The sequence below is a fragment of the Pelobates fuscus genome, chromosome 5, assembly GCF_036172605.1.
Source record: "Pelobates fuscus isolate aPelFus1 chromosome 5, aPelFus1.pri, whole genome shotgun sequence".
Classification (NCBI taxonomy): Eukaryota; Metazoa; Chordata; class Amphibia; order Anura; family Pelobatidae; genus Pelobates; species Pelobates fuscus.
In genome coordinates, this window is record NC_086321.1 from 381,565,367 (window position 1) to 381,592,109 (window position 26,743).

Below are 26,743 nucleotides of genomic sequence, written 5' to 3' on the forward strand. Positions count from 1 at the left end.
ATCTGGGGTTAATTTTAACCCATGACGGACCTGGTCCGTCACCCGTCGTTAAGGGTCTCCCCTGGATGATGGACCAGGTCTGTCATTCATCATTAAGGGGTTAATGATGTGCCAGGACTATAATGACACAATTTCCTTTGCTTAAAGGGACAACAGAGACACCTAAAGTACTTTGTTTCACTGAAAAGCTTTGTGTGAAGACAGCCTTGTTTTTTTCATTTTACAAAAAGCACAGATTTCAACAGAAATTGCCACTTTTATAAATGATTCTTAATACACCCTTCTGACTGTCAGACAACAGGACCTGTTACTTCCTGGTTTATTTAGCTCGGTGGAGATAAACTTTAAGAGGCAGCTATTGCCCAGAGCACCTGCCTTACCAGGGGAGGGTTGGCAGCCTTAGGCTTGGGGGGCAAATCCAGTCAAGTGGCCCATTGCACCAAGAGGAGAGTAAAAACAACTTTCCCATGTGATTAAAGAGGGGGGGCGGGGAGGAGCAGTCACCTAAACAGACACTCAATGGCAGGCACACATACACACTTGCTGATTTGGCACACACTAAAAAACACACAGACACACACAGAAAGACACACTGTTACAGAAATATCAACTCAGATAGACAGACATACTGACACACACACAGGCATACTGGCTGACACACACACACACACACAGACATACTGGCACACACACAGACAGACATACTGGCACACACACAGATAGACATACTGGCGCACACACACAGACATACTGACACACACAGACATACTGACACACACAGACATACACCCAAACTTTACACTTTTAAAACCAGTTGACAGGGACTGAGTAAGGGGACAGGGCTGTAGTGGGGGGGACAGGGGCTGTAGTGGAGGGTATAAGCTACAATTGGGGGTTTAGGAAATGTAGGGGGGATAGGGGCTGAAGCAGGTTGATGGCTACAATTTGGGAAAGGGGCTGTGGTGTGGGTGATATGGGTTGCAATTGGGGGAGAGGAGCTGTAGTGGGATGTCATGGGGCTGAGGAAGGGGGGCAGGAGCTGAGAGAGGTGAAAGGAGCAGGGAAAGGGTGGGACAGGGGCTGAAAGGGTGGGACAGGGGCTTAGAGGGGGGGACAGGGGTTGAGGAAGGGGATAGGGGCTGAGGAAAGGGACAGGGGCTGGGCAAAAGAGGACAGGGGTTGAGGAAGGAAGACAGGGGTTGAGGAAGGAGGACAGGGGCTGAGGAGGGGGGACAGGGACTGACTAAGGGGACAGGGCTGAGGAGGGGGGACAGAGGCTGACTAAGGGGACAGGGCTGAGGAGGGGGGACAGAAGCTGACTAAGGGGACAGGGCTGAGGAGGGGGAAAGGGGCTGACTAAGGGGACAGGGCTGAGGAGGGGGGGCAGGGGCTGAGCAATGGGACAAGGGCTGAGGAAGGGTGAAAGGAGCTGACTAAGAGGACAAGGGCTGAGGAATGGTAAAAGGGGCTGACTAAGGGGACAGGGGCTGAGGAAGGGGGGCAGGGGCTGAGGTAGGGGACAGGGGCTGACTAAGGGGACAGGACTGAGGAGGGGGAAAGGGGCTGACTAAGGGGACAGGGCTGAGAAGGGGGGCAGGGGCTGAGCAATGGGACAAGGGCTGATGAAGGGTGAAAGGGGCTGACTAAGGGGACAAGGGCTGAGGAATGGTGAAAGGGGCTGACTAAGGGGACAGGGGCTGAGGAAGGGGGGCAGGGGCTGAGGTAGGGGACAGGGGCTGACTAAGGGGACAGGGCTGAGGAGGGGGGACAGGGGCTGACTAAGGGGACAGGGCTGAGGAAGGATGACAGGGGCTGACGAGGGGGGACAGGGGCTTAGCAAGGGGACAGAGGTTGAGCGGGGGGACAGGGGCTGAGGAGGGGGGACAGGGACTGACTAAGGGGACAGGGCTGAGGAGGGGGGACAGAGGATGACTAAGGGGACAGGGCTGAGGAGGGGGGACAGAAGCTGACTAAGGGGACAGGGCTGAGGAGGGGGAAAGGGGCTGACTAAGGGGACAGGGCTGAGGAGGGGGGCAGGGGCTGAGCAATGGGACAAGGGCTGAGGAAGGGTGAAAGGGGCTGACTAAGGGGACAAGGGCTGAGGAATGGTGAAAGGGGCTGAGGAAGGGGGGCAGGGGCTGACTAAGGGGACAGGGGCTGACTAAGGGGACAGGGCTGAGGAGGGGGAAAGGGGCTGACTAGGGGGACAGGGCTGAGGAGGGGGGGCAGGGGCTGAGCAATGGGACAAGGGCTGAGGAAGGGTGAAAGGGGCTGACTAAGGGGACAAGGGCTGAGGAATGGTGAAAGGGGCTGACTAAGGGGACAGGGGCTGAGGAAGGGGGGCAGGGGCTGAGGTAGGGGACAGGGGCTGACTAAGGGGACAGGGCTAAGGAGGGGGGACAGGGGCTGACTAAGGGGACAGGGCTGAGGAAGGATGACAGGGGCTGACTAAGGGGACAGGGCTGACGAGGGGGACAGGGGCTTAGCAAGGGGACAGAGGTTGAGCGGGGGGACAGGGGCTGAGGAGGGGGGACAGGGACTGACTAAGGGGACAGGGCTGAGGAGGGGGGACAGAGGCTGACTAAGGGGACAGGGCTGAGGAGGGGGGACAGAAGCTGACTAAGGGGACAGGGCTGAGGAGGGGGGGGCAGGGGCTGAGCAATGGGACAAGGGCTGAGGAAGGGTGAAAGGGGCTGACTAAGGGGACAAGGGCTGAGGAATGGTGAAAGGGGCTGACTAAGGGGACAGGGGCTGAGGAAGGGGGGCAGGGGCTGAGGTAGGGGACAGGGGCTGACTAAGGGGACAGGGGCTGACTAAGGGGACAGGGCTGAGGAAGGATGACAGGGGCTGACGACGGGGGACAGGGCTGACGACGGGGGACAGGGGCTTAGCAAGGGGACAGAGGTTGAGCGGGGGGACAGGGGCTGAGGAGGGGGGACAGGGACTGACTAAGGGGACAGGGCTGAGGAGGGGGGACAGAGGCTGACTAAGGGGACAGGGCTGAGGAGGGGAGACAGAAGCTGACTAAGGGGACAGGGCTGAGGAGGGGGAAAGGGGCTGACTAAGGGGACAGGGCTGAGGAGGGGGGGCAGGGGCTGAGCAATGGGACAAGGGCTGAGGAAGGGTGAAAGGAGCTGACTAAGGGGACAAGGGCTGAGGAATGGTGAAAAGGGGCTGACTAAGGGGACAGGGGCTGAGGAAGGGGGGCAGGGGCTGAGGTAGGGGACAGGGGCTGACTAAGGGGACAGGGGCTGACTAAGGGGACAGGGGCTGAGGAAGGGGGACAGGGCTGAGGTAGGGGACAGGGCTGAGGAAGGATGACAGGGGCTTACTAAGGGGACAGGGGCTGAGGAAGGGGGACAGGGCTGAGGTAGGGGACAGGGCTGAGGAAGGATGACAGGGGCTGACTAAGGGGACAGGGCTGACGAGGGGGGACAGGGCTGAGGTAGGGGACAGGGGCTGACTAAGGGGACAGGGGCTGAGGAAGGGGGACAGACTAAGGGGACAGGGGCTGAGGAAGGGGGACAGGGCTGAGGTAGGGGACAGGGGCTGACTAAGGGGACAGGGCTGAGGAGGGGAATAAAAATAAAACTAAAGTGTATTTCCCCCCTCCCTGAGTCTTACCTTAGGCCAGGGAGGGGTGGGCAGCAGCAACCAGCAGCAGCCAGTGAAGTCGTCCTCTCCTGATAATGTCAGGAGGAGGGGGGTGACTTCCTCTGCTCTTCTCCCAGACTCCCCAGCGGTCCTGTGAGAAGAGCAGTGAAAGCCACGCCCCCTCCTCCTGACATCATCAGGAGAGCCCGGCCGACTCCACTGGCTTCAGGGAGAGTGAGGTAAGTTGAGAAATCTGAGTCCTCAGCCAGAGGCAGGAGATTCAGATTTTTCCTTTTTTTGCTGGGTGTGGGCAGCCCTGGGTTTAGGGCGGCCTGGGGGGCAATTGCCTCCCTGCCCCACTTCCCAGCCCGCCCCTGTGCCTTACAAAGACTTCTCATAGAGCTGTATTGGAAAGTCTGTGATTGGACAGCCACAGAAAGTCTGGGCGGGGTTAGAAGGGGAGGGCTTGAAAAAGGCTGCAGACAAGAGAACTGCAACTATTGCAAGCTGTTTTAAGATAGAATATAAAAATGCAGAATTAAATGAATGCATGTATCTAGTAAACATTAATTTTTATTTATTTTGTATTTGAGCAGTGGAGGGTCCCTTTAAATATTTTTCATAAAGGGTTTAAGTAGAGTCTCCATGAAACAATGAGTCGTCCGAGTTCCTTACTGTTTGTTTAGATCTCTTCCTGTCAGGACTAACAGAGCAGGTAATACAGAATTTTCAGTATTAGGTCTGTATATGGAGATTAGTTCTGGTGAAAGTATGAGGTTATTGGAAATGGACTTTGCAGGACCTGAACGCAAGGCTCAAAATTCTCATAGAAAAACACTGAATTCAGTGCATTGCTATGACCAGCATTGGATTGGGGGGAAACGGTGATGGTCGTACATGCGCAGTATTTCCTCGAAGCTTCTCTACAAGAAGCATAGGGTTTAGGAATCGCAGTGGGAGGAACAGTGAGGAGACTGTCCCAGTGACAGCTGGAGATGCAATCTGCCTGGCTCTGTTTCACTGCATCCCCCTATGTAAAAGATAATTAGAAATTCAGTTCAGGAAGATAAATCAACGTTTCAACTGCACCATTCTCCTGCTGCATGATATCTAGGCCATTTAAAGGGCCCCATTGACAGATTTGTGCAAAATATCTCCTAGATTTCACCCACGGCTATATTGGTCCAGAAAGTAAGTTAATTAGTGAAAAGCAAGGTGGCCCTCGAGTGTGATTTCATAGATATTGGTCTAAGTAGACTTTCAGGTGGAGACACTGGGCACTGAAGGCTGGCCATGAAGTCCCATCTGAATTTCCACATTACTCGTTACTCCCTCATCTCCCTCTACATACAATTACCTCCGGGAAGGCTCCAATAAAAGGCTCACTCAGTTGATCCACCTAAGGTCCGTTACTAGATAAACAGTAAAGAGGTCTGAACAGTCAAAGAAAGCAAAAGGGGTATAAGCCCATGTTGTAGATGGCGTGTGAATTCGTAGGTGTCTGGGGTGGAGGTGGAAGAGGAGAATGAGGTTCTGGGTACACCTTGTGTGGACTGGCAGAGGAAACAAAGTTATCTAAAATATCCCATAGCCGCCTCTTGGCCACATATACAGTCACACCCCCTACTAGAAGGGTCCTTTCTTGGCTATTTGAAATGTCAGGAGGTGTAAAAGCAGATTATACAATTTGTGTGTCTTTTACTTCAGGCCAACTCGCAGAAACAGTCGAGTGATGTTTGCAGTTTCCTCTCAGTGGTGTCATACATTCCCATAAACTTCTCACAAATGTATTTGCATATTATGCCAGAGGCATATTCTTCTTATTATTATTATTACTGGTATTTATATAGCGCCAAGGTATTCCGCAGCGCTTTACAATATTATAAAGGGGAAAAATGTTATAATAAATGAGACAGTTACAAAATGTTACAGGAACAATAGGGCGAGGAGGACTGCAGACGGACATACTGTGCCAAGACAGTTTATTTTCCTTGATTAGCTAGTTGTGTGTGTAGATTTTACAAACAGGCCCTTTACAGACCTGGTGACAAGGCCATTCATTAACACACCTCCAAAATCTATAAAATAAAAATGATTAGTCTTCCTCCATTTTGGGGGTCACAATGTCGGGAACACCCCATAAAATAAGTTTCTAGATTAGGTAACACATTTATTACAATGAATACAAACAGGCGTTACACAATTTATACCAAAAAATATCACAACAAAAAATACTAAGATTGTATAGCAAAAATCCGGGTTATTCAATAAAGTGAGATTTCAAATTCAATTTAAAAACAGCCAAACCTGAAATAAAGTCAGCTATGCGTACAGTTTGGATATTTTATCCTTCGATTCGAAATTCACTCTAGCAAATAACCCTATATGTGTATAATAAATGTTATTCCCGTGGCATTAAAAGACAGCGGTTATTCAGTAACCCACAGTCTGTGAAGAACAGACATTTATAGTCACAGATTGAGATTGTTTAATTATTTTTTATATAAAATGTTAAATTCTCCTGATTAATGTTTGCTGTATCCCTAGAATAGTGAATAGCTTTGTTATTGTAAGATTATTCTCATTATGATCATTATTTGTATATGTGAGGTGTGTTGCCATAGCCCTAAGCTACCATATTAATGGTTTTGATGATATCAATCGAACTCTGACATAGTAATTTACTAATGTGACAATTCGAATTGGATGCAGAGTGAATTTCAAATTTAATATCAAAATAGCCGAACTTCAAAAATTCTCTAAGTCAGTAATGCTACCAGCGCGGAGACTTTGGCCCTAAATTTGAAATTTACTTTGAATTCTCACTTTAGTGAATCATAGTGTGCAGATTATACAGCGAGTTAGCTGGCTCTAGAATTCTGATTAACCCTGTATGTGCCTGTATAGGGCACATGTAGAGCCAGCTGTTGCTCTATAAATAAAAAGTAAAAGTAATGAGCCGATCCCCTTCTTTATTTTAAATATTGCACATTTCATAGTTACCCTATAAACGCTGACTCCGATGTCGGCTTCTTTCTTATATTTTATCGATTCTATGATTGCTGTCAATAAAGGACACGCTGTGCACTAAAACCACTACATCTTAAAGTAGCCATTTTAACACACAGATATTATCCCGAACAATGTAAAACGCTGCCGGCTGTTCCTGAGAAAGGACAATGTTTACATCTTGCTGACAGACGGCCACTAGAGCCACGGCCTCCTTAACACCCTCGGTTTTCTTAACAGAATATACATAAACCAAGGCACTGAAACTCCTTGTGCACATTTGGCATCTAGTTGTGCTGCAATGGTTTATTTTGTGTGTTTGGATTTGACCCTGTTTGAGCCATAGGATGCAGAGTGATTAGATTTTTTAAATTTAGATATTTGGGTCCTGCAGTAACCCTTCCTCTATCTGGTTGTGGCCACATTACTTGGTTTTCTTTAAGATGGCATAATGCCGAGTATATCCAATGAATGCCTGCCAGAAGTGTTTGATTGTTGGAGCACAGCGTTCACAGCGCAGGCACAATATGTCAGAGGGGGAGCCATAGTGATGGTGGGTATAGAAGGTACAGAGGGTAAGCCATAGAGAGGGTGGATAGAGAAGACACAGGGCGGAAGCAATAGAGAGGGTGGGTATAGAAGGTACAGAGGGGGAGCCATAGAGAGGGTGGATATAGAAGACACAGGGCGGAAGCAATAGAGAGGGTGGGTATAGAAGGTACAGAGGGGGAGCCATAGAGAGGGTGGATATAGAAGACACAGGGCGGAAGCAATAGAGAGGGTGGGTATAGAAGGTACAGAGGGGGAGCCATAGAGAGGGTGGATATAGAAGACACAGGGCGGAAGCAATAGAGAGGGTGGGTATAGAAGGTACAGAGGGGGAGCCATAGAGAGGGTGGATATAGAAGACACAGGGCGGAAGCAATAGAGAGGGTGGGTATAGAAGGTACAGAGGGGGAGCCATAGTGATGGTGGGTATAGAAGGTACAGAGGGTAAGCCATAGAGAGGGTGGATATAGAAGACACAGGGCGGAAGCAAAAGAGAGGGTGGGTATAGAAGGTTCAGAGGGGAAGCAATAGAGAGGGTGGGTATAGAAGGTACAGAGGGGGAGCCATAGAGAGGGTGGGTATAGAAGGTACAGAGGGGGAGCCATAGAGAGGGTGGGTATAGAAGGTACAGAGGGGGAGCCATGGTGATGGTGGGTATAGAAGGTGCAGAGGGGGAGCCATAGTGATGGTGGGTATAGAAGGTACAGAGGGTAAGCCATAGAGAGGATGGGTATAGAAGGTCCAGAGGGGGAACCGTAGTGAGGGTGCATATAAAAGGTACAGAGGGGTAGCCATGGTGATGGTATGTATAGAAGATACAGAGGGGAAGCCAAAGAGAGGGTGGGTATAGAAGGTATAGAGGGGGGCCATTGAGAGGTTGGGTATAGAAGGTACAGAGGGGAAGCCATAGAGAGGGTGGATATAGAAGGTATAGAGGGGGCCCATCGAGAGGTTGGGTATAGAAGGTACAGAGGGGAAGCCATAGAGAGGGTGGGTATAGAAGGTACAGAGGGGTATATTTAGTAAATATAACATTACTTTTCAGTTAGTTTCCGAGTGTAGAAGAATCCCAAGCATGATTGCTCCTGTGCTACCAGTGATGTGTTCCCAATTCCGCTGAGTAATTTTGGCAGAGGGGAATGACCGATGTGAAACTTCTGGAATTAAAGGGAATCATGACATGTCACACGTCACGTGTCCTTAAGGGGTTAAGTACCTTCCATTAGTGATGATATATTCAGTAGATATAACACCACCCATTACTCTGTCAATCTTCTCCCAAACATTTATCTGATAGACGTAGGAATAGTGGTCCAGTTGTGTCACCTAATTAAGGTACATAACACCTTTATTTCATTATTAAAAAGAAAATACTTGTTGATAAATGTAAAAAATACATTGCAGGTAGTGTGAATAATTATACTTTGAATGAAATCCCTGGAGACACGGAGGCCAACAATGGAAGAAAGGGTCTCTTGTAAACTCTGCATCCGAAAAAAAGGAGGACAGCCATTCTATTCCCACATCATAGTTTGTAGAAATAGGAGAATACCAGTTAGGAATCAAAATTCATGTACATTTTATTCATACGGATTTAAAAATAGTGATTTTTTTTTTTTAGCATTTCTTGTGCCCACGATTCCATCCATTCCACGACATATAAATGAAAATCCCGAAACTCTTGCATTAGCAACAGTTTTACACTTGAACTTAGTGTTTCCGAGCCTTGCTTTCTTTCCCGTAAACACTGGAAGAGTTTGTATTTACATAGCTAAAACGTGGCCGCTGGTTGGTGGGCATCGGCTTTTTGGTGTTTCCGGTCTGGCTGGTGGGATGTCCGGCTCCCTGCTGGTCAGCCATATTAATCATGGTGCCTAAAAAAAAAAAGAAAACCTCAATAAGGGATTCAACCTACAAACTTTGTCGGCCTAGAGAAAGGATAGCTAATGGGACAACCAAAAGAATTCAATGTTCTGGTTCTCCTGAAACTTTTACCAAGTCTTGATCAAGAGGTTGCCTTCCTGGTGGGTGGTGAATTATGGCAATTGTTTATCTACTGATGCAAATATAGGGCTTCCAACACATCAGTATAATATGTAGATACATAATTAACATTGGCTACATCTTTGAGCTAAGTATGGGTCGTACATGCTGTGACATAGAATTCGGCACACTAACCGGTCTGGTTCTGCGGAAGCTTGACCTGGGCTATTGGAAGTATCACTTTCCCTGGTAGACGGTTGCTGAGGGTTTGGGGGACAACAGTCAGAAGTTTGTGGTCAGAACTACTCTCCAGAGTCAGTTTGGAATGATTCTTTGGACGGACAAGCTGCAGGAACAAATATGAAATGTTAGCAATACAGATTCTTTCTCTGTCAAACGACACTGGAAACTATAAAGCTGGCAGTGATTTGTCCTTCAAAACAGGTTATATTAGACTGCCACGGGGTCTAACATGAAAGACTTTGTGTTTCTTACCCCTTGACCGGTGACCTCAAATGACCTTGACCTTTTCTTTCTGCGTTTCACCTCTATAGACTCTTCTCTCTTCAGTTTTTGTTTCCCTTTTTTTTGTTCCCGCTGCCAGAGGTTGGGGGAAATGTTGCGGTTTTTGCCCATTGTCGGCGCGGTCGCCATTTCTCCAGTGCTGCTGGACAGATTGTCATCGCTAACCGCGTGGGGGAAGGGAGAGCTCGGCAATCCTGGGACTCTGTACGGCATGTCCTCACTCTCACTCAGTGAGTGAACAGACAGGTTACTTCTCTCTTTCATCGGACGTAGCAGCTGCCGTCGGTCACCTTCTATAACCCGAGATCTGCGTCGGGCCGCCTTCACCGCAATGCTCTTAATGCTGCTCAGGATCTCTTTTTTCTCTGTAAGAAAGTCATGTTACACAGTGTCAAAATGTCATTTCACAGGCAGGAGAAAGACAGTCTGTCCATAGGAAGCCGCAGCACTGCGCACGCTATCTATAGAGTGGTACTAGGGTGCAAGCTGTTAATTCTACCTAGATCACTTCCTCAGAGTTACAAAGTAATCCAGGTACCAAACAAGATTCCAAGTAAAACACGTTCAGCCTTTCACATATCTGGTTCTGCTGACGATCCCCCAAAAATAAAAATCCGACTTGATGAAATTTCCATTTGTGCCACAAAAAGAAAAAAACAATCCTTTTTAATCCAAAATTACAATAAGATTTATTCCCCTCATACGTTAACGATTACATCCTTGAATATTCTATTTTTCAAACGAGGCAACTTTTTTAAAATCTATTCAAACAATCTGATAAAGTGCGATTTTAATCGAACGGAGAATAGATTGTGGTGTTTGAACCATTTCCAAACCGGGGGTTGTGTGCAGGGAAAGCTTGTATTTTGTCCCATTTCATGCTGTGCATCAATTTGACATTTAATTGGTTCAAGGCTGCACCAACCCATTATGACTCCTTAATTTACAGTCAGTGCAATCTCTCAGAAACCCTTTTCCTAACGTAGTGCTGCCCATCTATACAAAGTTAATGTCATTCCATTACCAGGACATCTGTTTGCATTGATAACACGGTGGGGATCTAATTGACAAAATATTTGACGAATGTATTAATTAATTATTGAAGTACATTCACATTATGAGCAATACCAATGCAATGCATTATCTTACTCCAACTTTATCGTAAAGGTTAAAGGGCAAAAAGAGAAAAAAAAATATTATCCCAATGCCCATTCGTTGGTCCACGGCTGTGATGTTCAAAGGATCCTTGGCACAACTTTACAGGGAAACAAATACTATAACCAATACGTATTATTGATATTTAGTGCTATATTTTTTAAAAACAGAAGATTTTACCAAGTAAATCAATAATAATATTTTCCATTTTCTTTCTTGTTGAGTACTGGGCTACTCTCTAATCCTCACTGTCCATCAACATAACTCATTAAAAAAGTCTTACACCGATCTAGCCGGTTTGGGGGGTATCTTACCTTTACTGTCAGGAGACGAATTCATGAGACTGCTCACACTCGCCAGATTATTATGACTCGGGTACTGTAAATAGGACAATCACGTGTCATCTCAGTGCAGTTACTGCCACGAATTACACCACAAGCAAAGTGCAGATTAAACCTGGCCACTGTGGACTACTACCATCACACTGCTCAGCCACCCAATATACATTGCAGACCATAGCAGAAATGACGTAATTCTGATAACACTTATCACATTTATAGGAAATTGTCAATTAAATGGGAAACCGAGAATTAATCTAACCCCTAGACCCCAATAGGTGAGGTACACTCTTATAATGACTTGTAGTTTATACCACATAGAATGCGTTTTACCAGTTTAAAGATTCCACCCACCTACCTCCTTGTTGACCGTTCCATTCAGGTGGATTGGAGGTGGAGTCACTACCAAAGAAGTCTTAAAGTGACGGGCGCGTGGGCTGGTCTTAAACACTTTGTTTGTATCACTGGTTGGAAAACAAACAGATACTGTAAAATTTCACTTTTATTTCTAGATATCTACAAAAACTCCAAAATAGTCTTCAAAAATGATAGAACTCATAAACTTGAGCTATGATTATCTTCAATGACGACAACTTTTCCCCTGAGACTTTTATCATAGCATTTAAAAAAAAAATAATACCTTTACAAAAACACTGAGCATTTCATACAGATTATGTTACAAGTGTTTTTATACTATAAAGTATCCAGAAAGAAAATATATAAGCTTTGTTAGAGTGAATATTTGGAAAGAAAATGCTTCTTCATTTGTTACTACCCAGTTTTTCTCACCTCTCTGCCTCAGATAAAAGTCTTGGAAAATTTTTCCTGTACAAATCCATGTGACTAAGATTCCGGTTGTCTGATCCAAATGTCCTTACACTTTCTTGGTCTGAATCCTGTGAATTTTCTTCTGGAGTAGCCTGTGAAATCTTTGGCAGGGAGTTCCGGCCATCCTGTGGAGATGAGGTCCATTAAGGATTTCAACCAGAGCATAGATGGCTTGTGATACAGAGGAGTTTTGAAAGCATCGTTCTTTCACGAGACTGCTTTTCTAATAGACCAACAACCAAGATCTGGTTATCAGAAGACCATGCACTTACCTTTATTGCCATTACTGCAACTTTATCAATAATGGTGAAACGGTCCAAGTGGCCGTCTTCTTGCTCTCGAAGGTAACGCTCATATAGATCGTCCAGGCGATGAGGAACAGAGATGTTATGATCTGTAAAGCCATTAAATATAGTGAACATTCACGATAATTTTTTACAAATTGAGTCACAGAGAAAATTACAATATTTTGTAGAATGCAAACAATACGTTGCCATATGGTTTTTCTCCTCACATGAGCCACTCAGAACTCTCTAGTAGAAGGTCAACTTACTGTCTTGTTCAATATGAATTAATTTATTTCTATCCTCCCTTACTCTACATTCCTGGTGACCTTTTTACTGTAAAACCTAATCAAACCTCTTCCTTCTTGGTCCAAAATCGTCAAAATACTGAATCTACCTTCTAAATCTAATCCTTCAACCTTAACTCCACCTGGAGCTTACTTTGTAGCCTCAACATACTCATTCTCACACATTCAAACCACAAAACAGCTGAACTGTCATTCAGTTTTAAGCTATATCTGTTTTACATTCAGACCCTTTTATTGCTTGGTATCTTCCGTTTCAGCTGTCCCAACATTTTCGTACCATTAATGATTTGTCTTTGTTGCTGAATGATCTCGTCACACAGAGATCGGTGCTGTTCAAACCGGTGCACAATGTAGTTCTTGTGCCGTATCAGGTTGTCCTTCAGCATGGCTCGAGACTGTAGCTCTGTGTTTTCGAGTTCCAGCTCGTGGACTTTGCACAAGAGGCTCAGCACCTCTTTCTGCTCCTCTGAACTGATTCGCTTGGGCAGAATTTCCTCAAGTCTACGAGCTTGATGCCGGACATCTTTGCACCTCTTCTCTAATTCCATCTGCAGCAAGAACTGGGTTTAGATGTGACACAATACACCAAGACGAAGCAGATGGTACATCTCCTAATCAGGGTTCTGTAAACATTTTAGGTTTTGTATATTTGTAATTTTGTGTTATTTTAAACTTTTTCCCGATCTCTATCCCGATCATAATTCCATCATAGATGCGAAAGCTCTATAAATCACGTAATTGCTTTACATTTTTTGCTTCTAGTCTATATCCTGCCCATTTAACGTTAAGAGGTTTATTCAATAAGCTCTGAGTTTTAAGACAGGTTACAATACAAACTATAACTCTGGATAGTCATGTGCTGCCTGAAAACAACTGGTACTTTGTGAAGTAATCTCTTGCCAGTTCAGATATTTGATTTAAAACTTACAATAACCTTGTCAATTTGTTTGACAATTCCTGGTTTAGTGAATAGACCTCACTGAGATTTTCTCAACCTAAACCAGTGATATTAGTGGGAACTTGACTCAGTTTAATTCTTACACACTTGGCAAACCATGAATTTAGGGATTTCCCATATCGTGCTAGACACGAGATCCACCAAAAGAATTCCATTTATTAGCAGTGATGAAAGTCAGAACTTTCGTCGTAGAGTCTTAAATTCCATGTAAAACATTCAAATTTGAAAAACAATGGAAAAAACGGTGCTGTTAATGTCAGTTTACCATAAATTCTAACTAAAATATATGAATGATGGAACTCAGATTTCATTTTTGAGACTGACTAGAGTAACACATGGATATCACTGACAAACATTAGTACATCTCTGTCATAACCAGTCTTCACACCGGTGAAGTGCAGATCTCATGAATTTGAAAAACATTATTGGTGTAGTAAACAAACAGATGGAAAGATAATATTTGCCTGAATTTGCTTTACAGCGCCGTGCTTTATACTTTGATAATTACCTTTTGCCGGCGCAGTCTGCTCTGATCTCCCACCAGTGCATAGATGTTCTCTCGAGCCAATGCCACCTCTGGAGGTTCCACGATGTCTGACTGATCATCGCCGGTGTCCGAGTCTTTCTCACTGTCCTCCTTTCCATAGCTTTCTCTCCTGAGTTCATCTCTCCACTTGCGGATACGACGATTTTTCTCCTGTTCCCAACTACAAGTATAACACAGGAGAGTATATTTACAGACCTTTCCTGGTACATATAATAACACACAGACATTACCAATCCAATCACATGCTATAACAAGAACAATAAAACATATATAGTGTAGTATATTCAGTGCATTTTGTTATGGTTTTATTTCAGAACTTTTAGACTCTCGTCTGCAGGACATCTCCAGGGTTGCACCCTCTTCATGGAATACACTTCTTTATTGAAGTCCATCAACTCGCCCTTTAACTTTTCACCCCTTACAACCTTTCTCTGCCGTCTCCCATCTACTGCCCTCTCTTCTCCCAAACACTTACTGTAGCAGGATGGATGCTCTAGCTACACTTTTATTAAATTTTGTTTGGCTGTCCGTACACACCCCGTTCGTTTAGCGAACCAACTATGTGTGGGTCCACAGATTCCATTTGTGTTTTGTCACCCTGTGTCCATTATTGGTGCCGGTCATGTTCAATGTAATAATTGTCTGTGCCTCTCCCCCTCCCTCTTTTTCCTGCCCTATTGTTTCTCCTGCAAGGCGTTGTCCCAGGGACACTGCCAGACCAGTTTAAACTGGCTGCTTTGTCCCTCCTCAATCTCCCATCAGCCCTTGCTATTGTCTGACCTCACCCTTCCTTGTACTATAGTGCTCTATGTAACCTATTGTATGTAAATTAGTCTGTTGGGGGCTTAAAATATGTGTGCTATGTCTAGTAAAGTCAGTTGACACCCAGAACCATTTGTCGTCGGGCATTTGGGAAAAGGGTGCTGATGGAAAGGGTGTCCAGGGCTATAAGCACATTAACCTAGTCCAGGGTGGAAAAGGCCCTCAGTGATCCCAGACAAGCCTCGGTGACTGGATATGAAGTGCTCCAAGGTCCCTGATAACTAAGAGGTCGCAGACTTGGTGGAGGTACTCGGTCGGAGTACTGGAGCTCTGTTACACCTACCATCCTGTATATCTGGGTGATTTAAATCCCTCATTAACTCCGTATTTGTCCCTCATCCTTTTAGATTGTAAGCTTGTTTGAACAAGGCTCTCTTCACCCACTGTTCCTGTATGTCAAACATGTTTTAGAACTGTTTGCCTCGATGACCTATTGTACGGTGCTGTGAAATATGTTGGTGGTATATAAATAATTGTAATTGTTTACAGTGAGCAGGGTTCTCTATATTGCTCATTGTGGGTTTGCTGTAGACGTTCTGACCCCACAGCTACCCTAAGACTTGCACTTTTATTAATATAAAGCGATACCGAGCACACATGGAGTGTAGAGCAAAAAACAGGACACAAGAGAATACTGAGATCGGCTGAAATAGCCTGCCCTTCGGTGGTCCCCGCTCCACATGGAGTGTATAACCGTAACTGCATCAGACCCATTGCTATATAGGTTCAACGTGTAACCGTGTCTAAACAAACAAGCTGGAATCAGAGTGTATCTCAATGAGTGTAGAGCTAGGTCGGCCTTCAGATGGAGGTTATCAATCACTCCACCTACTCGGCAATGATGAGGAAGTGACGTGATGTTTCCATCTGAATTTCCATGTGATTACTCTCTAGCTCCATTAGTTGTCTCCGGATGTCCATTTGCTCTCGGAATGCTCTAATAAGTTGCTCCCTCAGCTGATCCATCTCATATCGGTCATAAGGTAAGGTGTGGAGCTGGACCTCAGCTGGATGGTCAAACAAATACAGGGGTGTTAGTAAGATCATGCACTTTTAAGACAGAAATAGGAAAAAACAAAAACGTCAGATTACCACCACATATGGCCACAATACGTGTAAAATGTAAATACATGCAAATTAACAACCGAGTAAGCTGAAAGCAGGAGATGTTAATATTCTCAATAAGATGTCCTCATGATGAGTACACCGGTAATAAAATAAAGTTAAATAACAGCTTGGTGGGACTGAGGAGAAAAACAACGAGGAAAGCATTTGTCAATAGGTGGGTTTTCAGGAGTCTTCAAAAATATACAAAGAGAACTGATTGACTGGATAAGAGATGGAGGTTTACTACAGTAACTGGAGCAGATAGAGAACATTGTTGAGAGTGAAATCGAGGTTGTGTAGTTCAGGAAAGACTGGAGAAAAGCAATGAAGTGTAGGATATTTGTTCCTGACAGTGATGGATTGAGTGCGTCCCGCTCCCAATATAGTCTAGTCACCCTTACATATGTACAATGGAATAAAATCTCCACAATACTATAAATATACTCCTAGAACATGAAATAATATAGATCCCCTGTGCATACATACACCAGACAGTCTTCCTTACTCAGCCACCACTCATTTACAGATACACAAATGGTTCTGTGTGTGCAGCATGGGAGTTAATGATAATCTTCTTCTCATACAGAACGTTTGTCTCCAAATGGAGCTCAGGACTCTAACAATTGAAGCAGTGGAATATTAGATGCTGCTGCTATTACCAAGCTCGATAGTGCTAGTTTCTTCCACCTAAGATGGATGCACGGTTGAGTTGGCCCTACCAATATCACGTTATATATTTGATGTTAACCAAATGAACTATTTCATTAGCACATTCTAACCAGAGTATCCATCAATGGAATGTAATGGGAGTATTCCAAACATGGAGTTTATAAAACCTACAACTAAATAAGCAGGACTCGGGAACTTAGAACAGATTTACAATATATATTCCTGACAGGTCAGGGTTACCTTGGATGTTGCGAATGTCACTCTTCTCGGTCCTCATCTGCATTAAGCCTTGCTCGTCAATCTTCTCCTTGAGCCTGTGGATCTCATTCCGCAGGTCGGCTATGATGCTCGTGTACTGGGCGATGTGGTAAGAGACGTTAAGAAGGTTCCTCTTGACCTAGAAAGTCACATTAATGTGAGAGGTTGAGGTTGACAGTAACATACGTTTACATTAACACATTCAATAATACACTACATGCAAAGCCTCCCAAACAGAGGCGTTAAATATACACATTATGCGAGCAGTGAGTGTTTGTGACAAGATACACACATTTTAGAAAGGACCTTGGGAGGTCTGAAACATTGAGTAATTTGCTCGTGTTCGTAATGGAATAAACGCATTGGTTGTGTCCTGCTGCAGGTATTTAGCTTGCGTTCCGCTCACACTCTGGCTCTAAACATGGTGGCATGATGTTTCAGGAGATAGCTTTACAGATTTATTCTTAGTATACACACTTTTACTGCATTCTTAGTGTATATATTGGTTGTGTTATTGTGTTCTTAGTGTATACACTGGTTGTGTTATTGTGTTCTTAGTGTATACACTGGTTGTGTTATTGTGTTAGTGTATACACTGGTTGTGTTATTGTGTTCTTAGTGTATACACTGGTTGTGTTATTGTGTTAATGTATACATTGGTTGTGTTATTGTGTTCTTAGTGTATACACTGGTTGCGTTGCAGGCCGGAGTGAGTTCATGTATATACCCGTGTCTTGATGTTTTTGGCACGATCGGCGTAGGAGAGTGTGTTCCGAGACTCCTCGAAGGCACTGCTGGCTGGACTGATGTGAGCAATCATTACTGTGCGACTATTACCGCCCAATGAGTCCTGAGAACGGAAGCAGAACAGCTGAGTGTGAAGACAGTGCAACATAATAGCATAATAAGAAGATAATTACCAATTCTGGGGTTATAGACACATCGAACTTCATCCATTTCTAACAAAAAACTGTTTGGGTTCTCATTGTTTGTTTTATGTAAACAGACAATAAATATAAAAATCTAGAAAATAAATCCAGGTGCAAGTTTTAAAATAATTGTTTTAAAAAAGTTTAAATTTTTTTTTAAATTTAAATAAAGAAACTCTGATGTGTCCAGCTGGATATATTCCCATTGTAGGATTGGGCTCAGATATTTCAGCCAATCATTTCTCATTGTTACGTAGAGAGACAGCGAGGCAGCCGCGGCCAGCGATGGTAACTGAATATTAAATTAGTTATTTTACAGGTATTTTATTTTTATATATGAAGATTCCCCCATGTCTACATAGTTATGGGCTTGTTGTAACTTACTATAATTAAGGGGGGAAAGGGTCTTAAGTATCGTGTCGGTATTTAAAGCGGCCTTGTCATTATCTGGGTGCCGCCATTTGTTATTCTCTGTCCATGATGTCTGCAGTTTGAACTTCTGTGGGTTTAATTCTACAGATGGATTGTGGGTAAATCTGATTGGCACCTGAAATATGAACGCTGCTTAAGCCCCGCCCCAACCTGACTGCTTCACATGCGCAGTGACTATTCGGGGGGGGGGGGGGGGGGAGGAGAGAGACACTTTGCCATTTTTTATTATATTTTATCATTTTTATCTACACCTGTCTTTTCACTGAGCAATATCTCAAGATGTGAAATTCCCACGTCAGTTCCTGCGATTCTTTTGGGAACAGATTCTGGGTTATAAGGAAATCCAGAAATCCGTTAATAACAGAGAGGCCACAAATTTCAATAACAGCTAGAAAGGATGTTGGGTAGACCCCCAAGTCGGCTTGCAGTGATTTTAAGATCGAAACAAAAAAACGATTCATTAAATTTAAAAATGTAGGATCTATCGTTTCATAATTAATTGAAATAGCAAGTCACAAATAAACTTCACGTGAAAAAAGGGCCATAACCACTGTGGCTCATTGTAGTGGTTATGGTGCAAACAGTGTTTGGGTGTCAGTCTCATCTCTGTATCAAACAGTTTTTGAGCTGTCGGTCAAAATATAGGGTTTTGTTAGTACATACACCATGGCCCCTCTGCTGGAGCTCTCCAGTAGTCTGTCCAACATTGGTTGGCTTACCAGCCCCCAGCTTGGATGGCTAATGCAGAAGTGAATGTGCGCTGGAATAGTGACGGTTTGTGCCCGCCACCGGTATGGCAATGGGTGAAGCTACAATTTTTAAAGGTACCTTTAACAGTCTGGTCAGTTTGCTGTCTCGGTAGTTGACATATTTGTTACCCCCTCGTTCACTCAGAGCGTTGATGCAGTTACCGAGGGCCAGCAGAGAGCGGTTAATGTGGGCTCCTTCCTTCATCCGCTGACCCCGATTCTGGGTCTGCAAGAATTATCAGAGGAGAAGAGGCATTAAAAGTTATTTATATCACATTCGCTGAGCAACAATAGCCGTCACCACCGAACTAGTCCAAATCTGAATTAAAGGGGCCCTTTTAGTGCACAGAATGGTCACTTCTCTCTGGAATAATGAATTTGGCTAGGGTTTTATGACTCATCTAATTTTTAATTATTTATCTTATTATTTTTTTAATTTCAAGAGTGTAGAGAGTCACATTTAGGATATTTCAGACACAGATACAACGATAAAACTATGTGTTGTAATAAGCAAGAAAGGACTTTGTTAAACTCACATATTTTATCACACATCCCACTAGATGGCACTGTTACCCCACCAGTACACCATCAGTACTTTCATTGCACAGTATCGAAGCTTGCCAGCCAGACCCTTTGTCTTTAACTTTGCATCAGGTTTCAAATAAAACAGCAGGTTCAGAGCGAGGGCCTTGGTTGGAACAAACACAGAGCAGTCTCCTCCTGGTGCTCTGGACTGGCGCAGCATGAACACACTCTGTGATTATAGTCAGTGGCCTTGCCATGCTCTGAGGAGTGTGGGGTTGGCATGACCAGGGTGGTGGTGGTGGTGCTGGTGGGGGGGGGGATCCAGTTCCCAAACTTGGGAGGAACACTGCAAGATTCTATTACAGATTCTAAAGGGTGGGCACATACATCCACACAAAATCGATACACAAACTTACAAATATGCATCAAGTACTGGCTACACATTTCTAAATGACCATTGATGCCCTCATGCCTGCCTTACTAATCTATTAAATGCCCCTTTCCTATGTATGTAGCAAGTTTATTGAGTGGAGGCATTTGGGACCCTAGTAAAGATGACACCTCATTAGCCACTGCTACTAGCCAGACATAAATTCCTTTGGCCACTCAGGGCCACTCCATGACTGGGCACGACTGAGTATCTGGAATGGCTGAATAATGTCCACGTCAGAGCTGTATAATAGGGTGTTACTGAATGAACATGGCCTATCTTGTCACCAGGTGAAAACCCCTGGATCTTGATCATGTTTTTTTTGTCCCAGTTGGCTTATTGGATGCTTGTCATGGGCAGAAACCTACATAACCTATAGAGATCTATGTAAGGAGGACAGCCCAATGCAACCTCAACTTATCGGTCCTACATGTACCTGAGAGGCCCTTTCGGATCCAGCCAAGTCTATCATAAAGAGCCGTCCAACACGGACTTCCTGCGTAATGTTCTTCACACGGCTCTTCTGTCTAACGGTGACCTGTAAGATGGCGTGCGACCGTGAGGAGGTTTTATTGGCTGCTGTGGGTTCCTGCGTCCTTTGCTTGTTCCCTTTCATTAGCAGCTGCATGATCTGAGGGTAAAGGCAGAGAGACGCTCTAAGTCTTATTGTCTTATAGGGGGGTCCACCAACACACCTTTCAAAGAAACTAAAAAATATTCACAGTTTATCAGTGAGAAATTCACTGGAAGTTTGTAAAAAAAAATCTTTACAACTTTTGTGGTAATAATAGAGAGCAGCTAAGAATATTACTATTAAAAAACAAAAGAAGAAAAACGAGTTTTATCGCCAATTTACACGATTATTATAATATTTTGCCCCATCGAGATAAAACGCATGTAACATCCAGGCAGCCATGTGCGGGTTACTGATAACCACATATTGTCTGAGCGCTTTGGGTGCTAGTTGAAGGAGTTTAACGATATAAATCAATAAAATCAACACATTTCTTTGTATTTTATGGAATCATTAAATAGTTTTAATATTATTTATCAGATGACGCGTAAACGATGATACATGTAGAGTCTAACGATTCTCTCTTCTAATAGTAAATAGGAGATCATTTTTATCATCACGATTCACCTCTTTTGCATTGATTGTTGACACCTCAGTGATGCCGGCTACTTGTATTATTCCCTTGGAATCTTCCCGAAGGTCCAGGAATCCCAGCGATGGATTTAGCAGATCTCGGATCATTTCGTTGTAGATCTAACAGGAAAACACAAGGCATTACGTTATATGTTGCTAGAGGCTGGGGAGAACCAATTGCATTGTACAGAGAGTCTTAGTAAAAGGAGAAATAATTACTAAAGATACAGTAATAATGTTCATTGTCCATGTCTCAACAAATCAGAGACAAGTCAAGCTTCATCAAAAAATAACCAGCTTCTCTGAGCAGAACCCCCCGAAATAAAATGGGAATCATCTCACAAATGCGCAAACTGGGAATTTATTGTGTCCTGAGGGCCCCAGCTAGCCTTCAGCAGCTAGTGAATAATTCCTCGATATATCGTAAGTCAACATCATCAGTTACAATGAAATATCTACAGGTTTTTATTAAACCGAGCTGACATTCCCCCTAGTGGCCACGTGACAGTAAGTAGTCTAGCAGGGTGGACTTACTCATTATATCAAACATTCTAGCTGTCAGCGTACAAACCTAACTAGCGTTTAGTTAGAGACTAGTGACAAGCTGACACAAGCTGCTCTACGGGGGGTTATAATGAGTTTGAAGTGGGAGATGAACCAGCGTCTTCAGTTGGGTTCCCTGATTGGCATTGACGGGTGAATTGTTATTTAATTGTCAGAGATATAATCACTTCGGTCACTAACAGAATCCAACACAAAGTTTTATTTAAAAGGGAAATAGCCAATATTCCATATTCATTTATTTATTTATTTACAATTTCACTGACAAGATAGCAAACACTAAACAATGAAAACACACAGAGTGAAGTCACACAAATTAAATCAGGAGGTATCAGAAAAGAGGCCACAAAGGGGGAACTCTAATTATGGAGAATAATGTGAAAACTCCAATGAATTTTCATTATTAAACACAAGTATCAAAGGGAAGAGAGGGAGGGGTGGAGAGAAAGGCGAAAGGGGGTAAGGGTTCCATGGGGAAAAGGAGAGGACAAGGATCTCGTCCTCAGGGTCTCCAGAGTTTGTAAAACTGGATCAAGGTTCTCCATTTTTTATTATAAAGATAATGCTATAGATAATGCACTTAAAAATATGCAAAAAGTTTAAATAAAATAAATCTATTCAATTTCAAAGTACCCGTAGTTGCAGGCAGACAAAACTGACGCAGCAAAGGGAAAAAAAAGTCCTTTCTATGCGTTGTCGGAGCGCGGCGGCTGATTACAAAATGTAAAAATAATCCCTTGGAAATTCACGTCATATATTTACACAGTAATTTCATATTTTAATTAATACGACATCCAGTGCTAGACTAACTCAGACTGTTTCATATCCCATATGAATGTCTCTGTCTGACCAGTAATGTGGTGATGGTGTGCCCTGCTTTGTCGGACATTGATTTCTCCCCGGTTCCCAGCTCTGTGTATGACTACCTGGTTTCACCACCTGTCACTTTATGTAAATATTGCATAGAACGTAAAGCCGGCCCGTTGCCACCAAATCCATTTAAAGAAACTGCATCCGGAGCCTCTTATCCATCACTATGGGAATTATCTTCCCTGCACAAAGGACGGCGCTAGACAAGTCATAACCGCTATCAGCGTTCGGTGCAGAAAGCAAGCAGATGAGATGTGAGGAGGTTTACAAACTATGGAAATCTGTGTTTATCAAGTTAATCTCATCCCGAGTGCACACAATGTTCTTTCATAAAACCCAGAAGGTGTATCGTGTTATCAGTGTGTGGACATCATGCAAACTCCCTGTTGCTAGCGTGTGGCGGATACAGGCTTGTTGACACATATTTCCTCTTCATGTCCCTTTGAGATAAAACTTAACGTGTCGGATTATGTCTGTGGTTTAAACAGTTGGAAAACCGAAGACTAAATTTTGCTTCGTACACATTGTTCTATAACAGCATTCTTCTTTTCTTTTCCTGAGTGGAGTTTAAAGAAACAATATGGGGGTATAGGGGAGGGGGGGGGGGGCGCAGTCTGTAATTGTTGGACCCTAGTGTTAGTTGGGCTGTTTAGATTTCAGCATGCCCCCCTGTTATTAAATAACCTGCTATTTACCTGCAATACAGGTTTGAGACCGCCTCTTCTCAGCAGCCGATCCGCTTCCGCTGAGGCCATGAGGCTTGGTGACCATTTTGTTTTGAGTTGCCATGGTGAATTAAAATATTGTCCTCACACGGATCTTACCTCCATATAACACATAGAAACCTCATACTCCATGTCGTCACTTGTCTCTTCAATGGCTTTGAAGAGGTCATTAAGGGTCCGTATGTATATTCCAGGCTCTCGGTCTGTTCCCAGCATGGTGTACGTCTTCCCGCACCCTGCGATAAGACAAGAAGGTGAGAAAACATCATACAGAGACCCTCAATTTAACCCAGTTTAAAATCAATCCAAACTTGCCGATAATTTAGCATTTTTTTCTTTAATATAAATAACACTTTTTAATATTAAAACCGAATTCTAAATTCAAATTTAAGCAGTACGTACTCTGGACATTCATATCTTCTTGCCAGTCACACATACATTTCCATTTCCTGGGCAGTAAAATGCTGAGAGATCATCAAGGCTCACTCATGGTCAATTAAAGGAGGCTGCTGTAGTGGCCACCACCCTCTCTGCCAATCCACTGCTGCCACCACCCTCTCTGCCAATCCATTGCGCCACCACCATCTCTGACAATCCACTGCGCCACCACCCTCTCTGCCAATCCATTGCTGCCACCACCCTCTCTGCCAATCCATTGCTGCCACCACCCTCTCTGCCAATCCACTGCGCCACCACCCTCTCTGCCAATCCATTGCTGCCACCACCCTCTCTGCCAATCCACTGCGCCACCACCCTCTCTGCCAATCCACTGCGCCACCACCCTCTCTGCCAATCCACTGCGCCACCACCCTCTCTGCCAATCCACTGCTGTCACCACCCTCTCTGCCAATCCACTGCGCCACCACCCTCTCTGCCAATCCATTGCTGCCACCACCCTCTCTGCCAATCCACTGCGCCACCACCCTCTCTGCCAATCCATTGCTGCCACCACCCTCTCTGCCAATCCACTGCGCCACCACCCTCTCTGCCAATCCATTGCTGCCACCACCCTCTCTGCCAATCCACTGCTGCCACCACCCTCTCTGCCAATCCACTGCTGCCACCACCCTCTCTGCCAATCCACTGCGCCACCACCCTCTCTGCCAATCCACTGCGCCACCACCCTCTCTGCCAATCCATTGCTGCCACCACCCTCTCTGCCAATCCACTGCTGCCACCACCCTCTCTGCCAATCCATTGCTGCCACCACCCTCTCTGCCAATCCACTGCGCCACCACCCACCCTCTCTGCCAATCCACTGCTGCCACCACCCTCTCTGCCAATCCACTGCGCCACCACCCTCTCTGCCAATCCATTGCTGCCACCACCCTCTCTGCCAATCCACTGCGCCACCACCCTCTCTGCCAATCCATTGCTGCCACCACCCTCTCTGCCAATCCACTGCGCCACCACCCTCTCTGCCAATCCACTGCACCAACACCCTCTCTGCCAATCCATTGCTGCCACCACCCTCTCTGCCAATCCACTGCACCACCACCCTCTCTGCCAATCCACTGCTGCCACCACCCTCTCTGCCAATCCATTGCTGCCACCACCCTCTCTGCCAATCCACTGCGCCACCACCCTCTCTGCCAATCCACTGCGCCACCACCCTCTCTGCCAATCCATTGTTGCCACCACCCTCTCTGCCAATCCACTGCGCCACCACCCTCTCTGCCAATCCACTGCGCCACCACCCTCTGCCAATCCATTGCTGCCACCACCCTCTCTGCCAATCCACTGCGCCACCACCCTCTCTGCCAATCCACTGCTGCCACCACCCTCTCTGCCAATCCACTGCGCCACCACCCTCTCTGCCAATCCATTGCTGCCACCACCCTCTCTGCCAATCCACTGCTGCCACCACCCTCTCTGCCAATCCACTGCGCCACCACCCTCTCTGCCAATCCACTGCTGCCACCACCCTCTCTGCCAATCCACTGCGCCACCACCCTCTCTGCCAATCCATTGCTGCCACCACCCTCTCTGCCAATCCACTGCTGCCACCACCCTCTCTGCCAATCCACTGCGCCACCACCCTCTCTGCCAATCCACTGCTGCCACCACCCTCTCTGCCAATCCACTGCTGCCACCACCCTCTCTGCCAATCCACTGCGCCACCACCCTCTCTGCCAATCCACTGCTGCCACCACCCTCTCTGACAATCCACTGCACCACCACCCTCTCTGCCAATCCATTGCTGCCACCACCCTCTCTGCCAATCCACTGCTGCCACCACCCTCTCTGCCAGTCCACTGCGCCACCACCCTCTCTGCCAGTCCACTGCTGCCACCACCCTCTCTGACAATCCACTGCGCCACCACCCTCTCTGCCAATCCACTGCTGCCACCACCCTCTCTGCCAATCCATTGCTGCCACCACCCTCTCTGCCAATCCACTGCTGCCACCACCCTCTCTGCCAATCCACTGCTGCCACCACCCTCTCTGCCAATCCACTGCGCCACCACCCTCTATGCCAATCCATTGCTGCCACCACCCTCTCTGCTAATCCACTGCGCCACCACCCTCTCTGCCAATCCCCTGCGCCACCACCCTCTCTGCCAATCCACTGCGCCACCACCCTCTCTGCCAATCCATTGCTGCCACCACCCTCTCTGCCAATCCACTGCGCCACCACCCTCTCTGCCAATCCATTGCTGCCACCACCCTCTCTGCCAATCCACTGCTGCCACCACCCTCTCTGCCAATCCACTGCTGCCACCACCCTCTCTGCCAATCCACTGCGCCACCACCCTCTCTGCCAATCCATTGCTGCCACCACCCTCTCTGCCAATCCACTGCGCCACCACCCTCTCTGCCAATCCACTGCTGCCACCACCCTCTCTGCCAATCCATTGCTGCCACCACCCTCTCTGCCAATCCACTGCACCACCACCCTCTCTGCCAATCCACTGCTGCCACCACCCTCTCTGCCAATCCACTGCGCCACCACCCTCTCTGCCAATCCACTGCTGCCACCACCCTCTCTGCCAATCCATTGCTGCCACCACCCTCTCTGCCAATCCACTGCTGCCACCACCCTCTCTGCCAATCCACTGCTGCCACCACCCTCTCTGCCAATCCACTGCTGCCACCACCCTCTCTGCCAATCCATTGCTGCCACCACCCTCTCTGCCAATCCACTGCTGCCACCACCCTCTCTGCCAATCCACTGCTGCCACCACCCTCTCTGCCAATCCACTGCGCCACCACCCTCTCTGCCAATCCCCTGCGCCACCACCCTCTCTGCCAATCCATTGCTGCCACCACCCTCTCTGCCAATCCATTGCTGCCACCACCCTCTCTGCCAATCCACTGCGCCACCACCCTCTCTGCCAATCCACTGCTGTCACCACCCTCTCTGCCAATCCACTGCGCCACCACCCTCTCTGCCAATCCATTGCTGCCACCACCCTCTCTGCCAATCCACTGCGCCACCAC

The 26,743-nt window shown here is 45.9% G+C and overlaps 1 protein-coding gene across 1 annotated transcript in view; it reads right to left on the reverse strand.

Moving 5' to 3' along the window:
• Positions 1 to 8,479: 8,479 nt before the first annotated feature.
• Positions 8,480 to 26,743, reverse strand: part of KIF19 (kinesin family member 19) — a 40,941-nt gene continuing 22,677 nt past the window's right edge. The window contains exons 5-20 of the mRNA XM_063456334.1: positions 23,402 to 23,538; positions 21,141 to 21,266; positions 20,436 to 20,630; positions 19,124 to 19,270; positions 17,662 to 17,784; positions 16,917 to 17,073; positions 15,733 to 15,907; positions 14,040 to 14,238; positions 12,851 to 13,121; positions 12,254 to 12,375; positions 11,943 to 12,106; positions 11,512 to 11,617; positions 11,130 to 11,193; positions 9,631 to 10,025; positions 9,331 to 9,481; positions 8,480 to 9,026 (exon numbers count right to left, since the gene is read on the reverse strand). Coding sequence (XP_063312404.1) covers positions 8,863 to 9,026; positions 9,331 to 9,481; positions 9,631 to 10,025; positions 11,130 to 11,193; positions 11,512 to 11,617; positions 11,943 to 12,106; positions 12,254 to 12,375; positions 12,851 to 13,121; positions 14,040 to 14,238; positions 15,733 to 15,907; positions 16,917 to 17,073; positions 17,662 to 17,784; positions 19,124 to 19,270; positions 20,436 to 20,630; positions 21,141 to 21,266; positions 23,402 to 23,538 — 2,696 coding nt within the window. The 3' untranslated portion in view covers positions 8,480 to 8,862. The remainder of the gene's footprint in view (positions 9,027 to 9,330; positions 9,482 to 9,630; positions 10,026 to 11,129; positions 11,194 to 11,511; positions 11,618 to 11,942; positions 12,107 to 12,253; positions 12,376 to 12,850; positions 13,122 to 14,039; positions 14,239 to 15,732; positions 15,908 to 16,916; positions 17,074 to 17,661; positions 17,785 to 19,123; positions 19,271 to 20,435; positions 20,631 to 21,140; positions 21,267 to 23,401; positions 23,539 to 26,743) is intronic.